Source organism: Vigna umbellata, chromosome 7 (genome assembly GCF_029865625.1).
Source record: "Vigna umbellata cultivar VRB3 chromosome 7, Vumbellata_1.0, whole genome shotgun sequence".
Classification (NCBI taxonomy): domain Eukaryota; kingdom Viridiplantae; phylum Streptophyta; class Magnoliopsida; order Fabales; family Fabaceae; genus Vigna; species Vigna umbellata.
Window position 1 is genome coordinate 42,989,573 of NC_142171.1, and position 22,569 is coordinate 43,012,141.

General features: G+C 28.3%; 1 protein-coding gene across 1 annotated transcript; it reads left to right on the plus strand.

Moving 5' to 3' along the window:
* Positions 1–7,015: 7,015 nt before the first annotated feature.
* On the plus strand, positions 7,016–8,786 carry LOC148196083 (WRKY transcription factor 22-like). The gene is made up of 3 exons (XM_088094810.1): positions 7,016–7,530; positions 7,687–7,797; positions 8,106–8,786. The coding sequence occupies exons 1-3, from the start codon at positions 7,016–7,018 to the stop codon at positions 8,554–8,556; spliced, it is 1,077 nt and encodes a 358-aa protein (XP_087950936.1). The 3' UTR covers positions 8,557–8,786.
* Positions 8,787–22,569: the final 13,783 nt, after the last annotated feature.

Consider the following 22,569-nt stretch of genomic DNA (forward strand, 5'->3'; position numbering starts at 1 on the left):
TGATGAAGATTTTCTTGTTAAAATAGTTAATTTCTTATTAATTAGATAAGTGTAATTCAAATTGAATTTTGAGAAAAGTTTTAAATTGTATTTAAATTTTTAGCTAATTTGGTAAAATTTATTGTATGACTGATGTAAAAGATAAAAACTAAAAAATCATGTTTTACTTTTTTATTTTTTTATATTTTAATAAATTTTATGTAATGAGAAATAGTCGATGGATTTTGGTATCAAATGTTAAATATCAAACATTAATTTATTTGAAAGGATAAAAACTAAAAATCCAAAATTTAGATAATTGATATCTAAAGGAACTACTAATCTCTATCACGTGTGTATTTTAAATGTTTTTTTGTTTATTCTTTGATTTTCAAGTTTTTACATATTTATTTGTTTTGATTTATCTTTATTTAAACACATTATGTAATATTCCACCAATAAAACTAGGCATTATAAAATTGATAAAACAAAACATATTTGTATCAACTTATATATATAATATCAGTTATTTAAAAAAAAAACCATAATAATAAATATATCTAAAAAAACTAAATATAATCACTGGACAACTAAGAAGACTTTATGTTGCATCACTATCCTCTATCAGAGATGTTCCAACAGCTATCTCTCATCACTATCCTCTACCAGAGATGCTCCAACACCTATCTCTCATCTGCTCACACCAATAAGATGATTATCACAAAAGAAACAAATGAAACATCAAAGACAACAAAAAGACAACAAGATAAGCTAGTGTTCAAAAGAGAACTCCATGAACACTTTAACATATCACGTATTAGTTCAATATTTAACATTCTATAACTCATATAAACATATAATCTTTTGACTATATACTCAATTATGTGGATAAATGCTTTGACATATGTAAACATGTTTTTCATGAGATTATTTAAACATGTTTATTTATGAGATTATTTAAACATACCAACGTCGACTTACCAAAATGGGTTATTTAAACATGTTTTTCATGAGATTTCAGAGATTCTCTTCCACCCATACTTCATTATTCACCTAGAGTGACTAAGAGAGTCCTTTAGAGGTTGTTTAGGGTACTGGAAGCTCTCCCACTCCTCCTTAGACCTTCAATCTTCATCAATGGTGACTTTTCCCCTTTTGGGTTGAGAAGGAAGATTGGTCACGAATTTGAGATGGAGATGTGAAGGGGAAGCACAATAGAGCATTGAGGAACTACCAAGGACCTTGGGAAAGGGTGTGAATTTCTCTATGGTTTTAATTTCTTCCTTATCTTTTCAATTTGTAAAACCCTAAGTTCTCTACCATTGAGGAATTTTCTTATTTGTTGAGATTAGTTGTAATAAACTAAATCTTTTATATTTTGTGATGTTAATGCATATGCTTTTACATTTCAAAGTTAATATTTGATTTCTATGCTTAATGTTTTTTGTGACTTTATCACCCATGGCTTGATTTGTGGTTCTTGATGTATTGAGAAATATGACTTGAACCTATAATTGAAATTAAACACCTAATGAAGCTTGTATCTAGGGATATAACATGACTCATTAGTAATCTTAAAGCTCTTCAACATAATGCATGATTGCTTGTTGAGGATTCATGAAATTGGAACTTGATGAGTCATCATAGGCTCAAAGTCACTAGAGATAGGATTTGAGTATAATTTTAAGTTAATTTTGACTTGAGTATGAAATTGGGATGTTTGTGAATGCATGAGAATGAAATGGATGAACTTTAGTTTTAACAAATTGTAAATAATCTATTTTACATTTCCTTGCAGACTAACTGTTTGATGAAAATACTAAAAAGAGTTTCTTATTTTTTGTGTACTTTAATGTGTTATTGAGTTATGAAAGGAAGAGTTGTCATATGTTGCACAGTACCTTGGGAGAGAATGATATTTATCACTTGCTATGTTGCGATTGGTGCACTTGTCGTTGGTTTTGCAACTAACAATGCTTAGTGAATTAGAATTAAAATGGTTAGTGAAAACTTACACTTAGTAGTACCTTGCTACTGCGCAGCACCAAAGCTTTCGCAAAATTTCCACTGATCGTTACACCAACATCGCTCAACTCCACATCAGAAACCTGTACACTTCATTCAATGATTTTAGAGAAACAAGGACCTGTTTAGACGACTAAATTAGTATTCTTGACTTAGTGTTTAGTTTAAAAGATATTTCAATGTCAGATTTGCATACCAATTTCCTCAAATGGCCAGATTCTTATTCCTTCAATTCAACATCAATTCAAACAATTACAATCCACATGCAACCATTTTAATCAACATAAATTCAACAGGTTTAAACACCAATATCAGAGTTTCAATAAATCTCATACAAACTAAATATGCAGTCCAAACTATCAAAGCATTAGAAACTTTAAACAAGACAACTAGCTTCCTTTACTTGACAGATGATCAAACCGTTGTACAAAGCTTAAAGCAACTACAAACACACATGAAACTCTATTTACTCCTACGAATAATAGAAAGAATTCCAAGTGAGTTTATGTCCCACATTGGATAGAAATGAGAAAATAAAACATTATATAAAGGTTAAGTCTCATTAACTCATTACTTTATGATTTTGAGTAGAGAATAATGTCAATTTCGTATGTGGTTGGACTCAGATCTTATTGATGTTAGACTATAGTTCTTCAATTAGATTAATAGAATTTTTTTTAAAATTTTATTGATTATTTAACTTTTTTCTTTATATCAATTAACTATACAATTCCAAACTACAATTACAAATATGCTTACCATATAATGTAAATAAAATACAACCAATTATAAAATAATTTCTTAAATAATTGTACTTATATTCATATTAATTATTACTTGACTCTAAATGCATAATATAGTATCATATACAAATGCAAGTCATAATTTAGTTGAATTTTTATATTAAAAATTTAAATTAAAGTTAATTTTGACCATCTAATTTAATAAGAGTAATGTATAAAATTTGATAATCACAATTTTTTATGAGTAGTAATAATTCCTTATAGTTAATTAAGATTATCAGCATTTTATTATTGACTTTGACCTTATTTCAAATACTGGATGCATATCAAATTATTGACTGACATTAAAACTGAGAAAATAAATATGGAAACGCCACGTTTCAGTAGTCATACAGAACCGAATGAAAGTGAATGGCTGACAATTCCTCAACGGGCACGAAATTAAACACGCCATTATTTTCTTTTAGCCACTCGAGGAAATTGAATGACCTAGAATTCTTCCCGAGATAAAAACACCGATTTTTCTTTAGCCTTTCAAGAAAAATTAATGACCAACCGTTCTCAATAAACACGACAAACATAAATATTCTTTTTGAAAAGTTCGAACAAATTTTAACCTAGGAGTGTTGGACTATGAACCAAACTCTTTCCTTTGGTAAATTTTTATGCCTTAACGGTAAATTTTCTCCCGAGACAATTCTATCTATTAAAAGTATTCATATTCTCTCTTTCTGACCTCTAATAGATGTATTGTGGAAAACTATACTTTATATTTCTACAAAATTCTTAAAATATGAAATATGTCTTACAAGTTTATTTACAAATCTAAACATATTTAATAGGTCATTTTTATAATTGCAAATAAAAGTTTTCATAAATATCTTAACATAATATTAATTATATCTTTAACCAATTAAAATTATTTTTAATTAAAGGATTCATATGTTAAAATCTTTATCACATATCTTTTTTTATCTATCCTTATTGCTAGCAAAAAATATATATTTTAAATTTTAGAGAAAGAAAAATAGCATAGTTTTAAAGATATTTAATATATTTAAAATTTTATGAATACTGTATATTAAGTATTTAAAGATAATAATATATTTGTTGAAAACTAGTGTTATAACATATTTCTTAATATTTAATTAAAATACATATCATAGCCAATATATTATTAAGTAATTCAAGACATTATCATATTTGTTAAAACTTAATATTGAAATATACCTCTTAATATTTAAAATAAAGTGTGATAAAAGAAATATGAACTTAGAGGAGAAAATTAAAAAAATCAAATATAATTTAAACTAAATACAGGTAAATTTATATCTCGGCTATATTTTCTAGATTGTTTTTCTTCTAAAATTTGAAATCAATATTTTTTTTATCTCTAACAGATAGGATGTAGTTAAATGCTTAGGTACAAGAACTAAGTAACTTATGTTATTTATATAAGAAGTGTGTTTGGTATTTTTAAATGAATATTTACAAATGATAAATATAATACATAAGTTTAAGATTGTTTTTCTGGTTTATTTTTACCCACAATAAATGTAAAAATTATTGACAATATTATTTTATTTAAATTTATTTTATTACAATTTATCATTGTATATAATAATTTGTTGTTAATAATAATATGAAAATCTTTAATTCGAAATAGAAGTTTATAATTTTTATTTGTTTTCTTTGTTTAAAAATCAATACAGCACAAAAGTGCACAAGTTGGTTAGATGTCAGTTAAGTATTATATGATAAAACACATTTAATTAGATATTAGAAACAGGGTAAAAACACATTTAACTACGACACACCTACAAATAGCTTATTTTGACTTTTTATTACATAACAGAGAAGATAAATTGGACAAACTCTATTACTTTTATGATAATGACATAAATAATAAAATAATATTGAAAGAATTTCTTATAGAAAATATTTAGTTATTCAAATATTAAAAAAGATAATTTAATTTATACACAATTTGATATTTTGTGTATAAAATCATATATTTTTAGCAAAATACTTTGATGAAAATTTAACTGCTGTTTACTTAATGATTAACAACATAAAGTTAATAAAGAAAGAGACTTCTAAAAACTGGATCAAATATTGATAAATTATTTTAGCTATTACACTATACAAAATAGGTTATTCAATGGAAATATAATATTGTTTAACAACAAAATACACTATGTAGTAAATTTATTGATTTATAAATAAATATGTTATTATTAATTTTTAATTAACACTATATAACTATTTTACTCTCAACACTGTGTACCAACACTGAACAATCTGCGTAGGTTATTTAATGGTATAAGAGATTCACTTTACAATAAACTTTTGTATAATTTCTTATAATGTTGGTGAAAGTTTAGTTTGAAGATTTCTAATAACATGGTAAGGGAAGAAAAAAATGAAATGTGATGTATATTTCTTTTTATTAAGTCATTTTGTTCATTACAACTTTGGAGGTCACATATACTTAAATTTATTTTATACTATATCAAAATTTATTTTCTCATATGATATATTATTGTCTATTCTAGTACTAGTCAGATTTGTTGAGTCAAGCTTATCATATCATCTTGTATTATGTTTTATGTAAGTGTAAGTTTTATTTTAAAAATCATATTTCTGGAGTGGAGTTAGAGTTCAAATTTATTTTTTAATACAAAATTTGTTATATGAGATTTGTGGATTTATCCCATTTTACTGATATTCCTTTTATTTTTCATATTTTGATAAATTAATTTGTGAGATTAAGTTATATTTTAAATTTCTTTTCATAAAATAATATAAAATTTATTAATACTTATTTTAGTATGATTTATTGAATTATTTGATATTTATATTTTCGAAATCAGGTAATCTAAAATAATGTATTGAAGATTTCTCATTCATTAAATATATAACCAAATATACACATATTAAACCTCAAATTTTAGTCAAACAAATTTTTACTGTCAATTTTTTTATTCTCTAGCTAAGTTAGCTCTGTAATAGACAACACAAATTTTCAGCATACTCTTCAAAATTATTCTTAATAGTACTCGATAAACTCTGCACATAAACTCACTATAATAAAAAATATTCTAAAATAATATTTTTTTTGCCGAAGTATTTTTCTCTTTTGAATTTTCTCTTTTGCAGGTAGTACATGCATCAATCCAATTACTACCACTAAAATGAGATTTTCTTTTTTGCTGAATGTTTTTCACTCATTTTTTCTTTTTATAGCTATTTTTGTATATTGATGAATTTCCCTAAAAGTTCTCATACTAGTTATTTTTGGAGAATATTTAAACTTGAGAAAAAAACTTCACGACTATAGTCTTCACAATTGAACTAATTACCAATCCTTATTTTGCATAGAAAATAGACTAGATAAAACAATTTTTTTTAATTTTATATTTGTATAAAAAATACCTGTATAATGTTATATTTAATTAATTTTTTAAATAGTTATTTATAAAAATTATTTTCTTGTCTTTTGTCTGAAATAAGATAAATGTTAATTAGTATTCTTAAAACGATTAAAAAATTAGTCATATGTAAAAAAAAATACATTTTGAATAATTTTTAATTAAAATCCTTCCCTTCAATAGTATGATTTTTGTTTCTCTTCCTTTCATTCTATGTGTTTTTTCACTTTCATCTCAAGAAGTTTTTACTACAATTTTGTCCTGTGTGAGCTGGCAACAGCATTCATATTTAATTATTTGTCTGCATATGAATTACTTTCAGTCACAGTCCCAAAGAGAAGAGATGCGTGCGGAACTGTGATTCTTTGCCATAATCCAAACCTAAAAGTCTCACCACTACCTTTGACATTTTAAAATGTCAACCCAAGTAAATCAAAAACTGGTTCCATAATAAAACAATAATATAACAAAAGAAGAAGAGAAAAAAAGAAACACAAATCAGAAAGCACTTGAGAACCATCATACTTGGACATAGATACCAAATTCCTCATCTATTATCTCTCTTTTAAATATATAGTTACCAGTTATTTTGTTTGACTGTAATATTTTTTTTTAAATGATGTTAATTAATAATCTTCTAAGAATCAATTGTATGTATTAACTCACTTCTTCTTTGTTACAATAAATATTTACATTAATATGTTTTTTCTTATATAAAGTCCTAAATTAAAGAAAAACACTAACATGATGTTTTTTAAATTTGGAAAGAGATAAGGACTTATTTGTTTGTGAGTAGCTTTTGTTCAATGTCCACTTTCTCTTACTATCTATATATACATGTCTTTTCCTACTTATGGCATCTTATCTTTTTCTCCCTCAAACAAAAGTCAGCGCCTTTTTTTTTTCTTTGTCCTCTCTCAGTACCAGACTTTTTCAGACCTTGTCTTTACTGTTATGGAACCAGATTGGGATCTCCACGCCGTAGTCAGAAGCTGCACCACTACTTCCTCCGCCGCCGCCGCCACCACAACCGTATCCACCACCTCATCTGATTTTGGGGCTTCTGTCCCACCTTCTACTTCCGGCAGCTTCTTCTCTGTTTACAACCCTGCTGTACAAGGAGGTCAAGTTGTGTCTCCTTTGGAGAACCCCTATGGAGCAAGGCCTTCCATTGAAGAGCTTCACGAGCTTTGCAAGCCTTTCTTCATCAAACCACAGCTTCACACCTTCCAACCTTCTTCTCCTCTTTCTCCCTTTTCTTATTCATCAGTGTCCAAATCACCTTGTAGCCAGCAAGAACAGAAGCAGCCTCCCCAACCAGGTTCTGCCTCCACCCCAAAACAGAAAAGAAGGTTAATATGCCCTTTTTCTTCCTTTTTATAATTCATGGAATGGGAATTAGATTCTCCAATCCAGAAAGATTTTGAATTTATTTAGCTCTTAAAAACCATGTCTTTGTGGTTCATTCATGACTTTGTCTGAAATGCATGTTTTTTTTTCAACCACAGGAAGAATCAGGTTAAGAAGGTTTGTGATGTGGCAGCTGAGAATCTCTCCTCAGACATATGGGCATGGAGGAAATATGGACAGAAACCCATCAAAGGGTCACCATATCCAAGGTTTACCTTAAAAAAATTTCGTCTTTTTTAACAATAAAAGTTTAATGGAGTAGTTAATTCCTAGTCTAAAATAAGAAAAAGTTTTAAACTCAAACAAAACTCACAAATACAATTATATTTTCTTTATCTCATAGATATGAATGGAAACTTGTGTGTACAATTTTTAAGAAGCCAGACTTTGACTTGTTACACTTTACCAAGTCTTTGTTGTTAGATTTTGCCTTTTTTTTTTTAAAAGAAAGCCAAAAGGGGTTAAAGTTATGAACTTAAAAGAACCAACGAGACATTGTTTGTTGTGTGATTTACAGGGGATATTACCGATGTAGCAGCTCAAAAGGATGTTTAGCCAGAAAACAGGTGGAGAGGAACAAATCGGACCCAACAATGTTCATAGTGACATACACTGGTGAACACGACCACCCTGCTCCTACTCATAAAAGCTCCCTTGCTGGCTCCACTCGCTACAAACCTCAGACTGGTGGAGACACAACCACCACAAAACCTGTTTCTCCAGCGACCTCATCAGAGGTGGCACAACACAGTACAAAGTCAGAGTGCATAGAAGAGGAGTTGGAAGATCTGATGAAAGATGATGAAGAAGCAAATGAATTTGACTCAACAGAAACAGTGGTATCAGATGATTTCTTTGAAGGGTTAGAGGAACTGACAGGGTCTGCCATTGACCCCTTTACAGCTACTAGTACCATTGATCGGTGGTCACTGGCCAATAATGCTACCACTGCCGCTGGTGGTAGCTGAGTCACTCTTTTCATTGTAGAGAATAGCAACTTTTTTCTTTGAGGGGTAGAGGAACAGGTTGGTGCATTTTGGAGGAATCTTAACTAACAATTGCTTTGTGAAAGGGAGAAAAGTTCTTCCAAAGTATATAGTGAAAGTGTAGATTAGGCATTCATAAAATTTGTTAAAGTTGGTGATTCTTAGCCATACCTCTCTTAATTTGAAATCAATTTGTTTCCATAGCTTTTTTATTTTTGTGTCCAAGTAATTTGATTAAGTTGGTAATTGGTTATGATAAATATTTTTGCATTGACTTTTCCTCCCAATGATGAGTATTGTGTGACTATTATATAAAAGGTCCATAATTGTTGGGTAGTTATTCCTACTGAGGTATGCTCAACCACAAAAACCTTATGGGAAATATAAAACTATTCTTTACGCGGTTTTTAAAGTATCATTATTTTTAGTATATAAAAAAACTTTATTATTAGATTTTATGAATGAAGAATGATATTTGCTAAATATAGATTAATGCAACGTTATAAAATCCTTTAGTTGTTTAAAATATACGTATAATTTCGTTAGATTATTAGAATGTATAAAAGAATCGTGTTATCAGAATGTAGTTATATATGTTCTAGACCTCATTTGATCCAAAATCTAATAATTATATATATATATATATATATATATATATATATATATATATATATATATATATATATATGTCAGAACCATTAAATTCAGCTTTTAGTGGAATCCAGGTGTAGTATGAAGGTTTAGAAAATTCAGAAAGTGGAAGACAGGTGTGTGCATCTGGTTGGCCGATCGGTTTTTTACGGTAGTACATAAGCAAAATTTTCAAACGTTGAGCCACTTTTGCATGCACCTCTTCTTTCCAGAATTATGAGTTTTCTCCTCCTTAATCATCTAGGCTGTGTGAGTTCTTCCTTGGTGGCAAGAAGTTCTTTTCCATCAATCTAGTTGTTGTGTAAAGTGGGTAAGTAAACTCATTCGTTCTTTTTAAGTTTCTGTAATTTTTGATACATGCAAGCACTGTTCAGCTTGCATGTGTTCTTCATCTGTCTTTTTCTGAACCTGTTTCTGTTTTAATCCTCTGGTTGGTCCCTTTTCACCAATCGAAATTGTAGTAGGTTGCTTTAGAAGTGGTTGTTGGTTAGTTAAAGTTGTGGAAGCTTAGGAAGTGTCTCGTTTATTCAAGGTAAGGGAAGCTAGTGATTTAATTATATTTTTCTGTGTTTGAAGTTGATGTGTGAACGTTTGTATGTATGAATGATGGTATGTTTGATTGAATTGTATTCAAATTCTGTGTTTGACCGAGATATGTGAACTGGATTGGAATTCCTATTGTAGAACGTTCGGTCATTCTGGGTGGGAGAAGAGAGTGTGTGAAAAGGTGAGTAGTGAGCAGTGTGTAATAGGTTCAATGGAATAGGTTTAAAATATCTTATTTTGGTTTAAAAATTGTTATTCAAAGATTTGTTTGGTTGACCGTTTGGCAGTGTTACGTACTCAGTCATTAACTGGGTTCGGTCTATTAGCAGTATTATCTATTTACGACCTTTCGGTCTAATCGCAGTGTTCTAATATTAAACTAGTGTTTGGTCTGGATAGAGTATCCAATAACCTATAAGTACTCGGTTTAGTATAATATTTGGTATAAGTTTTAATAATTTCAGTGTAAGTTATGAGTGTTGGTTTAAACTCTTTGGGTTGAGCTAAGTGCCTAGTAGTTGGTCTCTATGGTGGTCGGTCAATAATAGCGTTCGGTCAGTTTCTTCTATTTTGTCTGTTATGAACCGTTCGGTTCTCTCGGTTGGGTAGTGTGAAGGTGTTCGGTCTCCAATGTTCACATGTTTTCACTTTAATGTGAAAATTTAATTGATGAATGATTCTGTATGTTAAGAATTGAAGATTTATTTTTCAAATATTGTGGAAGAGAATTCCAAGGAGGAATGTCTCATGGATGGTTGTGGAATTGTAAAGTATGAATATGGATATGCTAAGCTGGCGTTCATCCTGATATTCTGTGAGTTACTTATTCTCAAGTAGAGAGGAGTAACTCATGGGTGAGAATGGCAGGAGGTCCTACCACCTCAGGGTGCCGAGGTAGGTAATATAGGATTAACCTTGGGTAGTAGCTTGATTGGTGTCAACTGTTACACTACCACAAGTGCAAGGACGGCTGTAGCTACATATTCATACAATCCAGATGGTCAAGTCATAGTGTTCGGTTTATATATATTTATATGAATGATGATGTTTTGGTTGTATGTGATGAATTGTATTCATTGTTGTATGATGTACTGTTCGGTTTCATATATATTGAACTTGCATGAAATGCATATATGTGTTTATAATTAAATTATAATAGCTTACCCTATTTTCTTGTTTTGTCTTGTCGTGTTCGTTCGGTTTTCTTTTCTCTTGCGATGATCATCATGTGGATGTGAGTAGAAGGTGACGAGTGTTTGGTGGAGCAAGTGTTGGAAGGCAAAGATCCTGTCGCTTAATTTATAACCGATCATCTGTTGTGTATAATTTTGAATTGGATCGTTCGTTCAATAGATTTAGTAGTTCTTTTGCAAACCAATCGGTTTATACAGTGTGTTTGTATCCCCGTTCGGTTTATTCCTATGTTTGTTGTATCAAACTTATGATATTCTGTAAAGTTTTTAGTTTTATGGTTATTTTTGGATAATTGTAATGATTAAACACTTTACTAACTCTTATGAACTGATCTATCATATTATTATATGTGATTAATCTATGATATAGTATTATGCTATATTTTGAGGATGTTACAATAAATATATATATATATATATATAATATATATATGTATATACTAGATTTTAACATAATTGTATTTACCTGCAGTTAGTTTTGATTAGATCACTCAGGGATCTTTAAGAAATATTTTAGAGGTATTAAAGTTTTCTATTATAAATATATACAAATTTGAAAGGGTTAAATGCATAAAATTTAATAATCTATTTTAAAAATTACTTTATTTATATATTATTTTTTAACTAACACAAAAAATGATTTTTAAGTTTGATATTTATGACTTTTTATGTTTGGTCTAGGTTCAGACAATTGCGACGAACGTAAATCAAATGTAAATTTATGTATGTTGCAAAGACAATATATATAAATTTATGGTTTGTTTTTTATTTTCTATATATTTTAAGCTAATATTTACCTCTATGAATGTATGGAAAATCTTTATACAATAAGAATATAATACGAAGGTTTAGAATCTTCTATGTAGTATGAGTATCTTATATAAATCTATAAAATATAGAAAAATGGATAAAAAAAAATACTAATAAGTGTTAGAATATCTTATTTTACACGTTGGATACTTATCATGCTTTAATTGATAACATTTTATAAGTAAACAACCCTTTTAGCTCAAGTAACGACATGAGCATGGAGAATTGGAATTTAGTGAATTTATTGATTTCTTGATGTAGTGTAGTGATTATGGAGGAAAACAACAATGATGTAGATGAGCCATAACTAGGGTTGGGCAAAAATAACTTATCTGTACTATACTATAGTTAACTATATTATATTATACTTAAAAAAACTGATCCACTTTTATTAAAAGATCCGTATACTATTTTATGGTTTAATTTTTAAAAATTGAACTTATAATAGTTTCGGTTCAGTTAACTATGAGAACTGTATCTACTCTTTTCTCTTCTCTAGTTCTCGTTCAATTGTTTCGTCTTGCTAAGAAAACATTATTTAATAATAAAATATGGTTTAATGTTTCAATAGGTCCCTATTTCTGTTCATAATTTCAGATAGGTCACTTTATTTTTTGACGTCTCAATTGAATTCTTATTTTTGTTAATTTGATGCAAATAAATCCTTTCCGTCAATTTCATCAAACGACGTTAATGAGTGTGTGACGTGGTCTGGTGACACTGCATTTTTAATACACGTGTCGATAAAAACGTGTGTGAATGCGATTTTTAAAAATTTAAAATTAAAGAATTAAGTGAATATATTATAATTTTTGCTGAAATTAATTAAAGAAAGGGCAAAGATGGAAAATGATATTATTCTTTTTCTGAAACATCCATTTTCTCTGTCATTGGGAAATCAAGAGGAAGAAAGTGAAGACGAAGGTGATGGTAACGAATATGACAACTCTTCTAATATTGCAGCTAAAGGTTGTGGGTTGTTACGTATATTACATATTAGGAATTCATTGTGCTTAATGAATCCTGTGGTTGCGATGAAAATGAAAAACCAGGTTTCCTTGCCTTCAGCCAGTGAGGTTGTGAAACCTAACAAAACTTCTCATATTAGATCTTTTAGCCCTATTCCAGCTGTAAAGAAGGTGAGAAAAATGGACCAATTTTTCACCCTTCAACCCTGAATCAGAAAGCTCAAGTGGTTTTTTTTGACATATTTACTTACAATCATGAATATTTTCTGCAGGCTTGGGATGCAATTCATAGGAACAAATCAAGCTCCTGGGCACCGTCACCTGACAAGCAAGAGGGTAAAAAGAAATTGGCTAGTGTATCAAATAGATTTACCTATTTTGGTGAATTACTTTCAGGTAGACTCTCTCCCTTCCGTCACTCAAGAGTAGCTGCTACTGGTATATCTCCCTCTCAAAGACCTCAATCTCCCTTTTGCGGCGTCAAGTTGCTTGGTGATTCTAGAGAAGCTGAAAATTACAAGTTTGGCAAGGTTAAATTCCACATTGGTGTGCTTGGAAATGTTCAAGATGTGTAGTCCCTGGGAAACAAAAAAACTTCGTATTCAGGTAGTCTTACACTTGAAAAGACATTAGTTGAAGATTCAAATATCAATACCCAGCAAATTGTTTTAGTTAATGATTTAGGAAAGCATAGTTATGATTCTGTCGTAAAATTATGGTACACGAGCCCTAAAATACAAAATTCTCCCAATTTGATTTTGATTTTCCACTTGCAGAGATAATGGATGTTTCAGCAAAAAAAACAATATCATTTTCCATCTTTGCCCTTTCTTTAATTAATTTCAGCAAAATTTATAATATATTTACTTAATTCTTTAATTTTAAATTTTAAAAAATTGCATTCACACACGTTTTTATTGACACGTGTATTAAAAATGCAGTGTCACCAGGCCACGTCACACACTCATTAACGCCGTTTGATGAAATTGACGGAAAAGATTTATTTGCATCAAATTAACAAAATAAGGACCCAATTGAGACGTCAAAAGATAAAGGGACCTATTTGAAATTCTGGGCGAAATTAGGGACCAATTGAGACATTAAACCATAAAGTATTAATAAGAGAAACTGTTCAAATAAAAAATTAATAATGAATTTTTTAAGACAAAATTTGTTTATCACAAATTTTTATATTTTTTCATCAATAAACATATATTACTTTTTAAATAATATTATTTTAAGTAATAAAAGTAAAATATATTTTTTTAAATTTAATTTTATTAAATGATTAAGTAATATAAATCATAAAAAAAGACTATATAAAATATATTATACTTTAAATATATTATATTTTTAACATATTATTAAATATGTAAAAATATGTTAAAAAACTTTTAGTGATACTAAAATGTGTGTAAGAGCACACACTAAAATAACTATTTATTTTAAAAATCAACTTACTTTAAAATAAATATCAATATTATTATTTTTAAATGATAGTATTTTACATACTAAAACTAAAATATATTTTTTAACGTTAAATTTTATTAAATGATTAATAAAATATCATAATAAATAATAATGTAGCAAAATAATTAATATTATAAAAATATCAAATGATAAAAAATTAACAAACATGAGAAATTTTTCTAATATCCTCTTTTATTATATTATAATAATTAATAAATATTAGTTTAAATTTTACATAATAAAATATTAATAATAAATAATGGATTAATAAAACAATTTTACGAGGGAACAAAATAAATATAAATAAAAATTATTTTAAAATAAAATAAGTAGATAAAAAGATAAAATAAATTATATACACATATAAAACAAAAAAATATAAATAAAAATTAAAAGAATAAATATAAAAGTAAAATAATATTCATGACAAAATAAGTATAAATAAAAAATAATAAAATAATTTCCATACACACATAATAATAAAAGAAATATAAATAAAATAGAAAATAATAATATCAAATAATTAAAAAGTTAATTTGTAAATAAAATAAAATAAACATTAAAATAAATTTCAATTAAAAAGAACATGTATTGTTATACTATTCAGTTTAAAAATTAGTACAATTAAGTTTAAAAACTAGTACAATTCAGGTTAAAAACTAGTACAATTCAGTTTAGAAACTAGTACAATTCAATTTAAAATTAGTATAATTCAGTTTAAAATTAGTATAGTTAGTAGTTCAGTTTAGTTTATATTGTAGTTTAGTACAATTAAGTTTAAAAACTAATTTTCTAAACTAATTAAGTTTAAAAACTAGTACAATTCAGTTTCTAAACTAGTACTATTCAGTTTAAAAACTAGTACAATTAAGTTTAAAAACTAGTACAATTCAGGTTAAAAACTAGTATAATTCAGTTTAGAAATTAATACAATTCAGTTTAAAATTAGTATAATTCAGTTTAAAATTAGTATAGTTAGTAGTTCAATTTAGTTTATATTGTAGTTTAGTACAATTTAGTATAGTTCAGTTCAGTCCAGTTTGATAAAACAAAAAACAGTTCAATTCAGTGTGTCTGAACTGTTTTACAGCTCAATTCAGTTTATACAAATTAATTTTTAGTTCAGTACAGATTTTAGTAGTACAGTGCAGTTCGGTTCTATTTTCCCACCCCTAGCCATAACTCTTGGCATTGAGCATTGAAGGCAGGAAAGAAAGAACATGAATTTTGGCCTTCTAATTGAGCGAAACAAAATGGTGTTGAACCACATAAAAAAACCCTTATTGCTAAGCACTAAGTTGTCACGAAAACCCAGAAGAAAGGAAAATTCAAGTGTTGAATAAAGGGCTGAGATGAGAGAAAGCTTACCATGAGAGGAAACCCTTATTGCTAAGCACTACAAATGAAGGTGAACATAGTCGAAAAATTTTATATATTGTATTTGGTTTTGTCAAATTTAATTAGTTTTTAAGATGAAATTAGAAAATAATCACAAGTTTTCATGAACATTAAGATGGAGAGTTTTAAGACAAGATCGTTAATAAACCCTTTATTTAGAAGTTTAACAAAAAAATCTAAAATAATAGCTTTTAGAAAAATTGACTGTATAGGATAACGCATTAAACGCTATCTATGTTTAATCAAATATCCTAAATGCAAACGTTTTGATAAACAAACTAGTATAAACTCTATAGTGCATGAACCATGCTAAATGGTATAATAAAATGTCTAACATTTTAAATCCATATGTACGAATAATATTTGTTGCTTGTTGTGTTGTTTCTTTTTATTTGTACAAATCACATAAGAACAATGCTTTATTCAAGTTCTACCATAGATCAAAAGAATGTTAAGAGATACAAAAACATTCTAGGAATGTTTCTTCAAAGCTTTATGTCTGATCAATCCGTACAAGCTGCTCAGTCCATCTTTACGAAAGAATAGTAGCATTTGACCTAGTGCTAAAGGCTACATCACCTACTCCAAAATTAATGCTTCTAAGTAACAAATCTTTTTCGAAATTGCTTATATAAGAAAGACCGCATGAAGAAGAAGAAAACAAGAATTGCATATACTCTTCTGCTGTCAAAACTCTCTTTCATCTGTGTCGTCTAAGTTCTTTGAAAAAGAAAATTCTTTGTAATAAGTCTTTCAGATAAACTTTGTATTGCTCATATATCTTTTCTAAGAGATATTTTATCTGTACTTGTCTTATAAAAACACTTTGCTATTTTGTATAATCAATAATGATTTAAAACACTTGGTTATTTAACTCAGGGAGAGTTAAATGTAATCAGTTAGACTATTGTTTACCCGGAGTATTTATACTCGTTGTAAATGAGAAGTGGTTAAATTCATTGTAAACGATGAGTGGTTAAACTTGTTATTATAATATTTTCAAAGATTAGTGAAACCCTTTAAAAGTGCTTAAAATTTATTAGACATAACTCCATTGTAGTGAACCAATATAAAAATAAATTGTCCTTCTTGTTATCTTTTCACTGAATTTTAAATGCTTTATAAAAATTCTTTAACTGTTCAACTCTATGTGCAGACTATTGAACCTTTGCAATAACATCTAGCACTAAAATTGTGAAAAATTTTAAACTATTCAAGCATTCTCTTTCTAGAGTTTACATGTGATTTCAAAGAGTAGAATTTTTTGCTATAAATTAATTTGTTTCAAATGAATAAATATACATGAAATGTAGGGGCTTAAACTATATATTTAGAGATGTCAAAACGGATAACCCGACCCAACCCAACTCGACCTATCACCGGTTGGTTACTTAGTGAGCCAACCCAAACCGGTTCATTTATTAACAAGCTGAAAAAATTTGAACCTGACTCAACCCATCACGGGTTGGTGGGTTAAACGGGTTGCCTCACCGGCTCACTTAATTATAAGTTTTTTTTTAAAATAAAAAATTTATAATTTTTTTAATTCAAATCTAAATAAATTTCACTCTAAAACGATGTTCAATTCCAAAAACAATTCTAAATAAATCCAAAAACAACAAACAAATAAGTTTTTAAGATTAATAATTTTTGTATCATATGTCCATTTATAATATTAGAGTCTTGAATAGTTAAATCTATAAGTTTAAACCCTCGGATGGTCCTCGTATTTGTTAGAGAATCTCAAGTGAGTCCTCGTTTTTTAAACTATAAAAATTGGGTTTATATATTTGTAAAATTGAGTCAATTTTACCATTTTTGTTAAATTTTGACAAACAAAGTTAAAACTGTGATGATATGTTCATACTTATATGTATTATTTGATTATGTGAAATTTTTATTTAAACGAAAGGATTATCACATGACAAAATTGAAAAATCAGGATTTGGAATCACTTTTCTTTAGCTCCGCCGGACACACTGCGTTCAAATCCACCATGTGCTCTTACAGCTACTGCCGGAACCACTTATAGGAACAATAATCAGGGGCAGGTTGAACCCATCCACCAAGCTCACATCATGAAAGTCAATATCGTTGAAGCCGTCTAAACTGAACTCCACCAGCGTGTTCGGTGGAGAGCCTCCACTTCCATTACATGCTATCTTGCCAGAACTGCAGTCTCCGGTAGCATAAGAGAACTTTTCGGTAATTGAGTCGGTGGTGTAGAGTGTACGGCCCCAGATTCGACCCAGCCAATTCATGGGTACATTGACATTGGAATTTTCACCGCTTGGCAAAACGAACCCCGTGGTTGAAAGACTGACCTTACCGCTCAGAGCTGGCCACACCGTTTAAGTGTTTTTTTTTTTAATTTTTTTAAATATTATATTTTAATTAATTTATAAAATACTTACATATTTTATTTTTTGATAATATATTACAAAAATTAATTTTATTTATTTTATTAAAAAATTATTATTAATTTAACTAAATTATAATATTTTTTTAATTAATTATATTCAACGTGACCACATTCGTTTTAGTGTTTTTTTTTTAGGTTTTTTAAATATTTATTTTAATTAATTTATAAATTACTTAATTTTTTTTATTTTTTTATAATTTATTACGAAAATTAATTTTATTTTATTTAATTAAATAATAATTATTAATTTAATTAAATTATAATATTTTTTAATTAATTATATTCAAATATGTGCCACATCCGTTTGTTAGTTTTTTTTTAATTTTTAGTTTATTTAAATATTATATTTTATTTAATTTATATATTATTTAAATTTTTTTGTTTTTTATAACATATTACGTAAATTAATTTGTTTTATTTAATTAAATAATTATTATTAGGTTTAATACCTCTTTTGGTCCCTCGAAAGAGATGTAATGTTCAAATTCGTCCTATTTTTTTAAAAAGTTAAAAAGGGTCCTAACTTGTGAAAAATTTGTTCAAGTTAATCCTTTTTGGTTACGGCGTCAAATTTTTAACGGTGCAGCTGCCACCCTGGACAGAACATAATGATGTGTCTAGTTTATGTCATTAAATGACAGTGTGATGTTAAATGACGTGTAAAATTTAAATTTTAAAAAAAATATTTTGACAGAGGTAGGGCTGTTTTGCTCTAAGTTGAAGAAGATGCAGATGTTGATGGCGTGATGAAGAATGGCGATGAAGGGTTTGCTTGTAGTCGAAGAGTTTGATGTGTTGATGACAAATCTTGGTTGGGGATTTTCACGAGAGGGTTGGACGATTTTTATTCGCGATAAACTCAATATTAGGGCATAACCAAATCTTACCCTACATTTTCATCCACGCCAATACAGTATTTATTTTCATAGAATATGCAAATTCAATCCATACAAAAATCACTCTTACCTTGGCAACCTCTTAGTTAGGCCACTGACAAACTGGTTGAAGGCTATTGTCACTTTCATTATTTTATGTGTGTAATTATTTTATTTCCAATTGAACCATTAGGTGTAATTATTTTATTTCCAGTTGAACCAGTGGAATCATTTAAGCTGTTAAAATTGATGTGCAAAGTTAAAAAGCAAAACAAACTTGTATAGTTCACCATAGTGATATCTAAAATTGAAAATTTGCAGAATCACATAGTTCATTGATAACATGGGCTTAAATTACTATATTCCATATGCAAATGGAAATATCTAACATCACAAGACCACAAAAATATACTTTCCACTACCATAACTAAAACCTATAACAGTTGTAAATCTCTAATTTACTGAACACATTCAATACCCTCGTATTTTGTTTTTTATTCTTGCTATATCACTCTAAGTTTTAAGCCTACCACTAATCGCAGGACAGAAAATCCCAAATTAGGAACCCTAATCGCGAGTTCATCGCGAATAAAAAACGTCCAACCCTCTCGCGAAAATCACCCAACCAAGATTTGCCATCAGCACATCAAACTCTTCGAACCTGCAAGCAAACCCTTCATCGTCAGTCTTCATCACGCCATCAACATCTGCATCTTCTTCAACGCAGAGCAAGCAGCCCCTACCCTCTATCAATTTTTTTTTAAATTTAAATTTTACACGTCATTTAACCTCACACTGCCACACAATGACATAAACTAGACACGTCATTATGTTTTGTCCAGAGTGGCAGTTGCACCGTTAAAAATTTGACGCCGTAACAAAAAAGGATTAACTTGAACATTTTTTTCACAAGTTGGGACCCTTTTTAACTTTTTAAAAAAGGTAGGACGAATTTGAACATTCCCCCTCTTTTGAGGGACCAAAAGAGGTATTAAGCCTTATTATTAATACAATAAATTAATAAACTAAAAACTAAAAAAAAATATATTAAGCTTTAACGGATGTGGGCACATTCGATGTGGGATATCCGTTGAAGAAAAAAGTAGGGGTGTAGGATTTTTTAAAATATAAAGGTTAGTTTTGGAATTTTAAGAAAATGTGATGGTGCAAGGAGAAATCTGGAGTGGTGTAGGAAGTAACCCTCTTAAACTACCTAACTATGTTTAGACAATTTTATAAAATGGATATTGAAAGTTTAAATTTAAGTCATATGAATGCTCCATTAATGTAGAGAGAGAGAAAGAGAAATAATGCTCCATTAATGCAGAGAGAGAAAGAGAAAGATTGTTGAGGATAGTGGGGAGGTGTAAGGTATTTTTGAAATAAAAGAAAATAGTGGGGAGATGTAGAGTATTTTTGGAATAAAAGAAAATAGTGGGGAGATGCAAAAGTACTTGGGGTGGTGGAGGGAGCAACACCCTTATAAAATATGCCTATGATCTGATTTCTAGTCAATCCAATCAGGGTGTTGCTCCCTCCACCACCTCAAGTGCTCCTGCACCTCTCCACTATTTTTTTTATTCCAAAAATACTCTATATCTCCTCACTATTTTCTTTTATTCCAAAAATACCTTACACTACCCTACTATATTCAACCATTTTCTCTTTCTCTCTCCACATTAATGGAGCATTCACATGGCTCAGATTTAAACTTGTGATATATTGCAAAATTTTATTTACAATTTCCCTTAAATAAGTTTGATTTAATCTTATTTTCACTGTTCAATATTTTTTTTTCTTCAAATTACTTAATAAATGGTAAAATTTTGTTCTAAATTTCTAGAAAAATGTTTATATATATGTGTGTTTTTTTTTACATTTAATATCTATAATTTTTAACATTATATTATGTTTTAACTTACCGACATGTTTGACTCAAATAACTTGAATAAAGTATATAATTTATTAGATAAATAATATAAAAATATTATTAAATACTTAAAACATAAAAGAAAAGTTATTTATTAAATATTTGGAATTTATTTAGTTCTTTCGTCATTATAAAGTTAGTATATAATAATAATATATTATTTACTATTAATATTATTATGTTTATTATTTTGTATTTGCATCTAATTTTTAAGTTTATAAAATGAAAGTGGTATAAGCACTAATATTAAAGTTTCCTCTGAATTTTATATTTTGCAATATATCAAAAGTTTAAATCTAAGCTATATGAATGCTCCATTAATGCAGAGAGAGAAAGAGAAAGATTGTTAAAAATAGTGTGTACGGGTAGGGTACTTTTGGAATAAAAGAAAATAGTGAAGATGTTTTGAGTATTTTTGGAATAAAAGAAAATAGTGGGGAGGTGCAGAAGCACTTAGGTGGTGGAGGGAGCTAACACCCATCCAATCACTTAGATTCTGGTTATAAAAGTCCCTTCTTATTTGAACAATACAATAGGCTTGGTACAAACGATAACCTATTAAAACATGGTCCGTCTATTGTTTCCCGATGCTATCATTCTATTTAACAAATGTTTTTATTTAAAGCAAAGGCAAGTGAACACTGATTATACAAAGCTTGACAATTTTAAAGTTCCATAAGTTCTTAGTATTTTTAGATCACATACATATCAATTAAACGGGTGAAGAATGTTGTTTTGATATAAGAACTCCTTCAAATAGTATTTGAGAAAATATCACTTTGTACGTAACATATAATTTTGTACAAAAATAATAGATATAAAAGTATGTGATTAAGAATAATTATTTTGTTAGATAATTCTTTCATAAATTAAACAAATTTAATATAAAGAAAGAATACTTAAGACAAAATGCTAGAGTAATCCAACAATTTGGATAAAAAATAATACTAGTACATATAAATACAAAGCAAAATAAGCCAACACAGATTCATAATATATTGCAACTGGAATAAACAAATAATATTGTTTTAAATTAAATTCATTTCACGATTAAGTTAATTTGTTTCTTTGTTATTTTTTATGTTGTACTTTACATAATACAAGTAACAGAAAAATAAATAAGATTTCCCAAATATCTAATATAAATAGTTCAATAATCTCAACAATAATAGTTGGTCAATTTCACCAGATCGATCGCATAGTGAATGTCAAATGTTTTTATTGAAAAATAATATGAATCATCCAAGATGACATGGAAAGATTGATCATGGATCGAATAAGAGGAAGAGCCATTAGTAGCATATTGTTCTTACGAAAAAGACCGTGTGTCCTTTGAGATTGAATAAGAGGAAGAGTCATCTGTAGTGTTTAAGTTAGTAAGAGTACAAAACATATGAATATATAAAATGAGTACGTATGAGAGAAATTGAGCCTATACTTTGAGAATGCGTTATATATTTATAAGCAAAGGTGAACAAAAAATGTAAAGGTGGTAATGGATTGCGAAATAAAGTTAATTGGAAGAATATCCACTATTTGATTTATTATTTCCATATGTGCATCAATTATCAGATTTAATAAAATTTGTGATATTATTCTCATAATTATATTTAGGCTAAAATCTCTTTTTTTTTTTATTAAATCCAAATTTTTTAAAACCAATCAATTAGATGCTTTCCCTTAGATTCACCTTAATAATGTCTTTCTACACGTGATAATATCATATTTTACC

Bases quoted from the DNA above. Each gene is read 5' to 3' on its own strand.
- LOC148196083 (XM_088094810.1), top strand. From the start codon at position 7,016: ATGTCTTTTCCTACTTATGGCATCTTATCTTTTTCTCCCTCAAACAAA. The intron at 7,531-7,686 runs GTTAATATGCCC...TTTCAACCACAG, and splicing joins ACCCCAAAACAGAAAAGAAG to GAAGAATCAGGTTAAGAAGG. The intron at 7,798-8,105 runs GTTTACCTTAAA...TGTGATTTACAG, and splicing joins AAAGGGTCACCATATCCAAG to GGGATATTACCGATGTAGCA.